Raw genomic sequence first — 12,599 nt, 5'->3', positions numbered from 1 at the left:
TGAGGATATATATGGCGTTTATGAAGATGAAGATGATGATGGTGATGATGATAATGGCAGGAAGGCACGTCAGACTGTAACTAATGGTGCTTGCTTGTGCATTCTCTAAAGTGCCCGAAGATCGAATTATGTATTACACGACATATAAATCCATATTTATTAGTAATATATTATTATTTTAATTGTGTCTAGAGAGACTAGTTTGAAGAAGCACAATGATTTTGCTTTGTTCAAACTCAATAATCGATTAGTCTCCATTTTTAAGTGCATCCCACTGGTTGAATATCAATATACTGCATATATTTCAAAGAATACATAATGCAATGTTTTGCATATCAATGAAATGCAGATGGACCCAACGTCTCCATTCATTAATATACACTTAAGTATATGGAAATATTTGCGACTTCCCTGTAATATTGGCACTTTATCTGGAATTTCTTGTTCATTCTTTCATCGCTATGTACAGCACCAGCGGATATGTGAATTCCCATCCTTGGCGTTCTATGATGACAGACTGGAGACGGCAGATTCTGTAAAGGGGCGTGGCCTTGACCCCATCCACAGTATCTGGCCCAACAATGGCGAGATGCCTAGAGTCTTCTGCCATGTGAATGGACGAGAGGACACCCTCTCAGTGAAGTCAGAAGAAGGCAACGAGGGTTCAAAGAGTAACGGTGCTGAGATTAAACACGTGGTATGGACGTATACAATTAATGCTTTTCATATGCTTTTACCTACCATCATTATAATGTGATACTGTTTAACTCATAGCCTGTCATGCACGCTACCGTTATAGTGCTTTTTACATGCGAGCGAGCAATTGCTTCGCTGCCTTGTGCATGCTTACACGCATTCGTAATAGCAGTTATTGTTCATGTCTATTGGACTGTGCTGTGTGTTTCGCAAGCGCTATTCATAGAACCATCGCGTTAATCAGATTATCTCAAAATAAACTCGGCATGAGTGGATTTTGGGCTTGGCACAACTGGGATTAGCCCAGTGCATTATACGAGTTAACACAGGGACTAACCGGTAAAGGTAACTTTATAATATGACCGAAAATAGGTATAAATGTCACATCCTTCAATCAAATATATCTAACAAAAAAAAACAAAAAAACATTTGTAGTTTATAATTATGTAGCTTTACAAAATGTTCTTGTATTTGTTCGCCTAATCAAGGTCCATATACATGTAGTGGGATGTTTCGTTGATGGCCATGTACAAATTAAGTTATAATGAAATATGTACATGGCATTTACCCTTTTCTTGGCTGGTTATGTTTTTTTTTTTTTTTTTTTTTTTTTTTGGCAATGGGGTTTTGCTCATGAGTGAGATTGTTTGTTGTCATAGTCTGTTCCCCCTTCTCCCCCAATCTTAAACCACCACAGATCAGAATCGTTCGAGAGATGATCAGAAGAAGGGTGTCACCCGAGAAGATCATCGTCTTGTCTCAGTATAGCCTCCAGTGTACAAAGATTGAAGAAAGGCTTCGAAATGACAGCAATGCATCTCTCCAAAAGATAAATGTCAGCACGGTGGTTAGTAGTCAAGGTAAAGCTTAATAATAATATGAATAATACACCTGTTTCCTGTAGTGCTTGCTGTCTCTCTATATATAAAGTGTTTTATGTTGTTTTAGTAATTTCCTATTCTTACTTATAATGTTGTGAATTTTTGGTAGCATGTTCCGTCTTCAGAATGTATCCATGCTTATACAGTAACATGCAGTAACTTAAGGATATAGGGTAGTTTTTTCCGTCTCTGAATGACTTCTCCAGACTCTCATCTGGGAAAAATACCCTCTATGATAATCTTTCCCAGGACAAATAACCCTATGAAAATCTATCCAAGGACAAATACCCATGGGACAATTTGTCCTAAGACAAATGCCCCAGGAACAATCTCATCCAGGACAAATACCCCTTAAGATAATATATCCAAGGACATCTACCCAACGTGACAATCTATCCTATAAATACCCATGTGACAATCGGTCCGAGGACAGCAGGACAAATATTCCCTACAAAGAGTAGGCATTTAGGATAACAAGTACATAATAATACTTTTTTTAATAATTCTTGTACAGCCCAAAACACATTACTTAACTATTACTTCCATGAGCTTGAGAAGAAGTAGAAAGAAATAGAAGGGGGAATACGCAATTGTGTTTCTTTTACCTGTTCAACATTTGTTACCCAGCACCACAAACCGCAACAAAGTTGCTAGGAAAGAGTTAGTTTAGGGATGATTCTGAAAGAGGTGTCTCTCAGTTTTAAAATTATATATTACTCATGCCGGGACGTGCATGTCTTGGAGGTTATATCGAGCCACTGAAGGACTTACATACTTCCGACGTGCGCAATATACGTATCCTAAAGCCTTTTCTAGATTTCCCTCTCGTCGGCTGCTACTGAGTTCCTTGGATTTTGTTTCCAAGTACATGATTGTTTGAGAAGACATACTAAGGGAATCTCACTGCATGTTCATCATTTTGTAATTGTTCTTTGTCAAAATGCTGCCAACAGAGTTTCAATCGTGCAGTGACTTCAAACTTGTCTTGCTTTAGGAATAACTTATCCCAGGTTGCACGCTGTGCAAGATTTGACCCAAGTCACATCTCTCAGTCAGGGATATCATCAAAGGCTTTTTCGTTTATTTTCGTGCAACCAGCATACATCAGATACAATGTACACAGTATAGCCCCCTATTCTGAATTTCTGACTGACAATTCAGTTTGTAGAAAAAATAGAAAAATGCTTACGATATATTATTAAAAAAAGACAAAGTAAAGGGAACCGCCATCCAATACATATAAAGCTCGGTGACTACTGAGTCCTGGCTACCGCTCCCTTGCTCCGCGCAAGCCGAGACCGGACGGCACAGTACAGGCCCACAAAATAGACCAGAAGCGACTATGTCACCGGGCTATCCCGGAGTGCTTTTGGAACGGGACCATGACAGTAACATCCGGGCATTAGAAAGTATTGGAGATAGCGAAAATTGGATATCCCTCAACTCAATTAAAACAGAGAAGATTTTCCAGTCCCAGGCGACTTGAGCATCTCTTGGGGTGGATATGTGCGCATTAAAATGTTTTTATTATTAATGATACTTTGGAGAAAATGGTGTTTAAGTTCTGTAGTCTGTTGAAGCACTCTAGCTCCCTGAGTCCAGTGCGAGGTGACAAAGGAATAAAACTCAATATACATGTCTATTAAGGGATAATCCGATTGTCCTGAATATTGGCACTCTAATTAAACACTTCCAGTTCTTTATTTATTCAAGAAATCAATTTAATGGCTTACTCTGCTTTAAACTTGTTGGATATTAAGAAAAATGGGACCAGTAGCAAGGGTCGTACTCGTAAATAAGTAAAAAACAACTACGATAGACTGATATTCCGAAAGACACAAAATACACTTTTACATTTGTTTGTGTTTCCATAACTTTAAATTTCATAGCAAAAAGTATACCTTTTTTTAGGAAATGCTGAAAAACACCAAAAAAAAATCGGCATTGAGCTCTAACTGGATACAACACTGTATGTGACTTTGTGTCGGTTTTGTGGTGCGTGTCACATTTGAAATAAGTGTTTGTTTAACTGAGGACAGATTTAAACTTATATATTATATTAATGTTTCTAAGATGGTTGGGGAGGCCATTCCATAAATCTGGGCAGCATGGATAAATGATTATTTGAATACGAGGGAGCTAGTCCATTTAACATTAATGTGCAAATAAAAGTATTAAACTGGTTGCAAGAATAGACTGGTAACCAATGTATATACATAAGAATGATTGACCACCCCCCCCCCCCCTCGGAAAACCAATCATATATTTCTCCCTTGGAACCTACCGAAGACTTCTTCATATGGCATGTTTCTTTGTTATGTACCAAGTGGAAAACAAGTGGGGATGAAAATGAAAATGGTTGCATGCAAGAAAACATATATATACTCAATTTAATATCTGTGTGTTAGAAGATTCAGAAATGTAAAGCACAGATAGTGAGTATTATGTGAACAAGCCTTTCGCGGTGTTACTCTGTGCATATTGTTCGGGGGTTGACAGTTAAGAGGGGCGAGTTGTTAAAGAGGAGGTTTGTGTAGTTACGTTGACAATAAAAGTTGGTTTTCAAACTCATTTGTCTGCAGGGAGTGAGTGGGACTATGTTGTCTTCTCAACCGTGCGCTCCAAACCTCGGAGTGAGATTGACGAAAAGCCAAGCAAAGGCTGGCAGAAGAGACATCTTGGATTCATTAACGATGATAACCAGATGAATGTTGCCTTGACAAGGGCCAAACGAGGGATTGTCATTGTCGGTAAGCTTTATGGTATTTTATGGAGTGGTTGACTCAGGGAGTTGAAAGTTTTTTTTTTTTATATAAAAAGAATATTATGTTTTACATAAAAAGAATATTATGTTTTACTTGTAACTCAATATTAGGTCATTGTCATAGTGTATGTTCTTTCAGAATTGTTTAACCTTTTGAACAGTCTTTGTCTCTTCTCAATGGCTGTGACAAATACGTATTTTTTAAACAATGCTAAATGCAAAACGCATTGTATGAGACACTGATAAGACTAGGTAAGTGTGGTTCAGTTTAAGTATCCTTTTTGGAATGAGTATCTGGAATATCTAAAGTTATGGATGAAAATAGATATGTGATAGGTCAATAAAAACAGGACCATGTCACTTCGAATACAGTGCGTCTTTGTACTCGTTATCTCAGAACCTTGTATGTCTCCAAAGCTTACATGGATAAACAGATTAAAACTGCTAGAAAATTCCTCGAAATTGCAGCCTCTTTGGAATTTAGATAAAGATTCCAGAGCTCCTCAAAACACCACACATACAGAGTGATTAAAAGAAAGTTTACACCTAGACAATTGCTAATTATTTTAAAAATCATCTATGAATAGTAAATTATTATACATCTTTTGAAAGAGTGTTTTATCCCAAATCATATGGTACCATTTTTGTGTGGTATGTGTTCATGCTTGGATGAACACGAGGCATTGTTTGCGAGAGTGCAAAAATCGACTTGCGCCAAAGTTGCTTATGTGATGTTTGAATAAAACAATTTGGATTTAGTTATTAATTCGGTCTTTGCAGATCCAAATAACATCCCTAACAAAATGAATCATGCCACACATATGACATATCGAATATCAAAAATCAACGTACACTTGTGCGCGTGTGTGTGGGTGGTGTGGCTTTGCCCTTTGCAAAAAGCATATGCAATGCATTTCATTTGATACATTTAATTCATTCTCTCACTCCTTTAATCCCAACATAATACATACTGTACGCAACACTTTGGCGCAAGTCGATTTTTGCACTCTCGCAAACAATGCCTCGTGTTCATCCAAGCGTGAACACATACAACACAAAATTGATACCAAATGATTTGGGATAAAACAATCTTTCAATAGATGTATAATAATTTACTGTTCATTTATGAATTTTGAAATAATTAGCAATTTCCTAGGTGTAAACTTTTGTATGACTCACACGGTATATATATATATATTGACATAATACCCTTGCTTCATGATTAACCTTTTGGATGCAGTATGTTAAACTAACATTGATTCTATAGGGGATTATTTGTGCGTTTTTTGTTTCTTCTATTGCTTTGTAAAGTAGTCCTTGGACCCAACACTTGTGTAATGTAGACAGATTGTTCTGTTGGTATTTCTCACAATAACTGACCTCTCTAAACCAGAATTTCTTCGTCTCTTTTTCTTTAAATCAGGTAACAAGTATCTACTGCAATGCCAAGACAAATGGAGGACAATGCTAAGTATGTATGAAAAGGATAACTGCCTTTTTGAAGCTCAGGACTTCCTTCCCTCCCAAAAGTAAAAAACAGTTACCACCAGTTGAAATATCCAACTGAATCCATTTAAATTACATCTGGTTTCCAGTTGACGGCAACTGGTTCCAGATGATTCAAACTGAGAGCCCTTACAATGGTTTAAAAATTATCTTAACAATAGTGTCCAATATGTAATTGTTCAGATCTATCTTGTATTACTCACGGTGTACCCCAAGGGTCAATCCTTGGCCCCTATTTGTTTTGCTATAAACTAATGACATCAAGAAAGCCTCTGATAAATGTGAATAAATTATGTATGCAGGTGATACTACTTCAATTTATATGCAGCAAAATATTGTTGATTTAGAAAGTAATGTCAACGATGAATTAGAAAAGATTTCTTTATGGTTTAAATCAAATAGACTTTTGATAAACCTTAGTAAAACAAATGTTGTAATATTCCATAAAAAGACTTATATAAAATAGCCAATACACTAAGTGGTCTCACTCTAAAAATTGATAATATTCCGTTACTTAAGATTGATACAGTTAATTTTCTTGATGTACTTATGAGTAGTAATATGCATTGGGATACACACATAGATTATTTAATAGGTAAAGTTTCTAAAGATATTGGTATGCTCTATAAATTGAAAGATACAATTTCTGCATCCTCTTCGATATTGTTATGTAATGCATTTATGATGTCATATTTAAATTATTGTATTGTTGTATGGGGTATTTTAATAGTAATCACACAAAATTGGAGGAATTATTTAAACTACAAAAGAAAGCCCTTAGGACATGCTTAGGCTGTCATTATCGTACTCACTCTGTCCCATTATTTATGAAATTGAAAACACTGAATAAATTTTACTTATATTTGTATTCAATTTCCCTGTTTGGATTCTTTTATTTTCAAAATAAACTACCGCAATATATGTCTAGAATGTTCACTTTAAATAATGATGTTCATAATTATAATACCCGTGGGCGAGACTCTTTTTATTTAAGGCCAGTTAGGACAAATATATATTTGAAATATGTAAGAAAATTTTTTCCTGTTATTTGGAACTCTATTCCTCCAGAAATATCCTCATGCAAGTCTCTAGCATTATTTAAAAGAAAATTGAAGCAGCATCTTATATCAAAATATCATTACTTTTTGTACCCATATTCATATTATACAGCATTACCTTTAGCTGTTTTCAAACCTTTCATTTTGTAATGATTATTTTCATTTGTGTTACCTGCCATGAACGATGTCCCTGTCATGTTTTGTCATGTATGTTTCTTATGTTATAGTTTTGTTTGTATATGTAAATCTCTTAACTACTGTTCGGGGAACTATGCCTCCACAAGGCCACTATGTAATGTATATATGTATATGTATACACATGTATATACAAAATTTGATAAGGCGCCTTGAGCATCCATTGGGGTGGATATGTGCGCATTATAAATGTTTTTATTATCATTATTCATTATCATTAAACATATGCACAAAAAATCGTTTTACATATTCTTTAAACCACAATAGAAGAAATCTAAATAAATCCTGCATTAGTACACAGTAGGTTTACTGCTGATTCGGTTTGTGTTGATTCGTTTAAAGCCATTGTAAACATATGGGTACATAATAATGTTCAGACAATAGAATGTTGTTACCAAATGTATCGTTTATTGCATGTACATAGATATTATAATAATAACATGCATCGTAAATAATACTTAAAGTCTTAAATTGTTACCTGTTTTTTTTTTTTGGGTGAATACTAATGCTTACTATTTGTCTGTCCATGGGCATTGCCACATTGATACAGTCTATTTGTGTGGATGATGTCTTATTAGTCATCTGTACATTCAACGTTTTCTAGCATCTTTTATCAATTATATGTTATGAAAATTAATGGTACATTTTTAAACCTTATTTGCTGCTATCTAACTTTAACATACATGTAACTTTTGTTCTATTATTGGCCATATTTTTTGACATGCACTGGTTAAAAGTACTGGTTGAGGCTGTCTACTTACATATATCTTTATATAACTATGTAATGTATATATGTATAAACATGTAAATACACAATTTGTTGAGGCGCTTTGAGCATCCCTTGGGTGGATACGTGCGCATTATAAATGTTGGTATTATCATTATTCATTAGTATTATACATATACACACAAAATCGTTTTACATATTCTTTAAACCAAATGAAATCAGTTGTAGTCAATCTTGAATTAATTTAAACAGTTTCCTGATTTGTGAAGCTCTCTTATGATTTGGTGTGATAAAAGTGTTATTTTCTGAAAGTTATTTTAATATTTATTCTTGATATATTTACCAGAGCTTTTTTGAATTACAATCTGTTTACAAATAGTCACTATTAAATATAATCTGAATATTGCTTAAAGAGATTCGCTGAGACAACCGTCCCTCGAGTCCCCCTAATAAAAGGAAACGAGAAACTGAGGTACGTTTCATAATAATAATAATAATAATAATAATAATAACAGTGGAGTCTTAAAGTCTTGTATAGCGGTAATGTCTGGCATATTACCACTCCTGGCGCTCCATTATCATTACTCCGGCTTTATCACAGCTACCGTACATTACGGCGCCCAAGCATTTCAAAGAATTAATTCCTATCAGGCCGTATTTACCTCCTGGGTGGAGTGAGGCAATTAAAGATTAAGGTCTTGCCAAACGACATTGGTGATGCGACATGGATTCGAACCCCGTATCTTGTAGCTCACAGTCCGGAGACTTATCCACTGGACCACAACACTTCTACATATTAAAAGTATAGATGTTTGTTGTACACAGAATAGAAACATATATTATATACTGTATAAATGTAAGATATCATTGCACAAGCTGCTTATTTAATGTTAGTTCTGATTGACGCCACACCCATACCCTCTATTGTGAATGTATCTTTATAACGATTTTATTTGTATAGCACTTTCACTCAACGCCTCAGTTTCTAAGGATTTTATACATACATCTAATAATAAATATCCAATCATTGGATTGAAGTGCAAGAAATAATTGGAACATTTATTGCATATGCCATTGAAAACGCGGTTCAATTCCCGAAAGACAGTTTTTGCAGGTACAATAAAGAGCGGCGCAAATTGTATACAAGCATATAAACTTTGAAATAAAATGAGAGAATACAAGTTGTGCAGCTTAATTAAATCAAAGTTCCCTAGTGCTGTCATCCCCTTCGGAATTCGTTTGCAAAGGTGGCAAAATGTCTCCTTTTGGAATCGAACCTGGATATATGTATACTTGTACATTGTATATGAGACACTGACATATTTATTTTTCTAGTAAAAGATATTGACTACTTTAAATGACCAATTGAAGTAATCTTAGTTGAATTCATATTTTTGATAGTGTTTGGCTATTTATGGAAAAAATATATATAGATATTTGGTCATTTTATCATTGATTGTAAATGAAAAATGAAAGTACAGTGGTATAACCTATTTGATCAAAGTATATGCATCTTTAAAAGTTTCTTTTCAAAAGTAAGTTTGTAAATATCAAGAGAATTGTGATACTGTGTTTCATTAAACTGTTTTTTAAAACGCCTAATATTCAATTTAGCTCAGTTAGCAAATTTATTTTTATGTTGAAAACTAAAAAATAATATTTTGGGGAATTTTGTTGTTTTCCTGGTATTGGGATCGGACACTTTGTCTCACTTCACAGTACGACCGTTCCTCAGTTTGTAGCTCGACCGGGCCCGTTTCCTTGTTCATCCCGTTGCATATCTTGATCTGCTCAGCTTGAAAGTTGAACGGGAATGAGGAATGGCAAGCACATGCTGGTTTTTTGTATAGCCCTCGAGTCAGGACGGGATGGCACACGCACTACAAGGGCCACTAAGAACACAATCAGGAGGAGCTGAACTGTCTCTAAACGGGGTGGTCGGGTTACAAACTAGTTAGCACAGGTTGTGAACTCATAAGAATGGGGTTGGACGTATCGGGAACTCGAGGTATAATTAGTTAAATTGACTTAGACTACTTGGAAATAGCACATTTACCCGAACTTGATATGAATTGACTGTAGAAGAGGTACAGACGAGATGGACGTTTTGAGGACTGTTTATGAACGAACTAGGTTTGTTTTATAGACATTATTTCCACACCCTACCTAAACCTCAACCCGTTTTACGATTTTTAGGACGGGTCAAAAACGTAGTGAGATCTAGTTTGGTTTGATGTGGGCTTTAGAGAGACACGCGGTTTATCTTTGTTGAAGGTGTTTCTACAACTATTTGGCAGTCTTTATGAGTATTTAATGCTTCTAGAAAAAGATATTAAATTGAATCATGTATCAAAGTGAGTGATAATGCCCAGTTTCAGGTTGATAGAGATGTCTGTTTGTAAATAATTATGATAATAAGAATGCCTGTTAGTGATGTTGCACATAAGTTTTGGTTATAAGGTGTTGATTTACAAATTATATTGATTGATTATATTGCGCTGTTCATAGACAAAATAAAAGAAAAATTGGTGTTAAATTGTTTATGCACCATTTTCTGTCGATATAGATGTTTTGAGGGATAAAGATGTTTTGAGGGATTTCAAAGATGATTTAAAGAATAATTATTCAAGTTTTGTATTTCAGTTTGTGTTGTTTGATGTTGACCTTGGATACGTTTAGATTTCATTCTGTTAGAAGTTTGTAACAGACGTTGTGTAACTTAACTGAGTCTTATATTGCGATGTGTATTACGAGTATCATGTGTTACAGAATTTACAACATGTTTAAGTAATATATGTGAATCATGTTTACATTAAAATGATTTATATTCTCACTTTGTGGGACGATTGGGCTTGATAGTTTATCAGCATTGTTCCAGCCTACTATAAATACCTACCGATTGATGTAATTTTCGCTTGTCTGGTAGTTGTATAATGCTCCGATTGCTAGACTTATATTACTGTTTGATGATTGATGTTTAGATATAATTATGTCATTTATTCAAGTACATGATTATAATATTTGATTTCAGTGAGTATACGAAAGAATCACGATTAGACAAATTTGATTCGGGGATAAATTTTTAAATACTTTATATGACATTTAATCAAGAGGATAACAATATTTCTGCATAGTAATTGTTTTGTTTTATGTTCATCACGATAATCATGTTGTTGCGAAAATAACCTTTATAATTGATTATATACTAAGTTTTTTATTGTTCTGCCCATTGCAGGGTTTTCAGTTTGCGTGAACTTCGAGAATTAACGGTTTATGAATAAATAGCAAGAATTACATTAACAACCGTCTCTTGTGTCTCGTGTATTGTCTCATCGTACTACGACATTGATAAACCTGTATAGTGTACATTTGAAAGTTTGATTCGACACACATAATTATGTATGGCGCACTGAATCATAAAACAATTATTTACTCAGAATATGGGGGTTATACAAATTCTTATATTTCAACAAACAAATTACACACCATAAATCTGCCCATTGAAACGCTTTTATCATGATTTATTACATAATGACGTATGTTGTCATGCCAGATAATGTAATGGATAATTAATTTTAAATGATCCCAGCTGAATTGATGACTTTTTACAGGATGCGAATTTTAAGTGGAAAGCGCAATGTACATGTACACCTACCGTGTACATGTATCGTGTATGGTAATTCTCACATGTATTGTTATCCCATGACAAGATAACTTAACGGATAAATTGATACACAAAGTACTTCACTTTTTGAAATAAAAACCACAACAAAATTCTAACTACATTTTATTCAACCGACTTCTCAGAGGAACATTGGAAAGTGAGTGAGAGTGACAGGAGGTGGGGGGGGGGGGGGGAGCGGGATGGGGCAAGGCTAAGAAAGTGAGCAATGAAGAATTCGAAACAAATATTTTTTTGCCGACGGCCATGATAATAGATGATTCAACCCAAAAGGATTTTAATCCATTTTATGAGGTTTCGTGATTAAAGTGAGACAAGATACGAAAAATAACGATGATGATGACGATGATGATAATTATAGAGATTTTCCTTTCTCATTATCTGATAATGTATTGTATTTCTTTCCTCTCTCTCTCTCTCTCTCTTTCTCTTTTATGACCTTTTTATTTATCAAACCGATGGGCGACATGTCACCTCCTATAGACGTTTTAAAAATATATATTTCTCAAAACTACGTCAAAAGAAAAACAAGATTACTTGTAATAAAATCAGTTAAGTATATTCGTGCGAAGAACAAATTACAAAATAAATGCCATGACAAGTCTACTGCTTACTCGTGTAAGTCTAATACTTTAATTTTTCAAAACTGTAAGAAACAAATATCTATATACGGAGAGAAAATTCACACAACGCTATGAGCATTGTTGATTACGTTACCAAATTAATTATTTCAATTTTTTTCATGATAATGTTTTAAAATTAAAAACAAAATTATTGTATGGCTTAAAAGAAAAACTTGATTTTTTGTATTGATTTTGTACAACTATTGCATTTCTAGATGTGTGCATTAAAATATATTCGATTATTTTGTTTTAATGTTATTGTATTCATCGTAGTATGCATGTATTGTGTGTGATATGTCAAAAAAAAAATATCAATGCTTTTAAATGGATTTGCTTTTCACATGGTCAGAAATTCGATATGTAAATAATTTTGAAGTAAAAGATATTCCCAATGAAATACTTTGGAATAATAGTAATATTGTAATTGATAATAAACCTCTGTATTTCCCGTCGAGGATAAAAGAAGG

The 12,599-nt window shown here is 34.3% G+C and overlaps 1 protein-coding gene across 1 annotated transcript in view; it reads left to right on the top strand.

Annotated features, from left to right (window-relative positions):
* LOC105443243 (helicase with zinc finger domain 2-like) overlaps positions 1-5,874 on the top strand; it is a 30,665-nt gene extending 24,791 nt beyond the window's left edge. The window contains exons 14-17 of the mRNA XM_030979122.1: positions 470-697; positions 1,394-1,556; positions 4,160-4,327; positions 5,765-5,874. Coding sequence (XP_030834982.1) covers positions 470-697; positions 1,394-1,556; positions 4,160-4,327; positions 5,765-5,874 — 669 coding nt within the window. The remainder of the gene's footprint in view (positions 1-469; positions 698-1,393; positions 1,557-4,159; positions 4,328-5,764) is intronic.
* Positions 5,875-12,599: the final 6,725 nt, after the last annotated feature.

This window comes from Strongylocentrotus purpuratus, unplaced genomic scaffold (assembly GCF_000002235.5).
Source record: "Strongylocentrotus purpuratus isolate Spur 01 unplaced genomic scaffold, Spur_5.0 spur5_scaffold_10, whole genome shotgun sequence".
In the NCBI taxonomy this organism is placed as follows: Eukaryota; Metazoa; Echinodermata; class Echinoidea; order Camarodonta; family Strongylocentrotidae; genus Strongylocentrotus; species Strongylocentrotus purpuratus.
The sequence above is the reverse complement of the archived record's forward strand: the minus strand, read 5'-3'. Positions and strand labels throughout refer to the sequence as shown.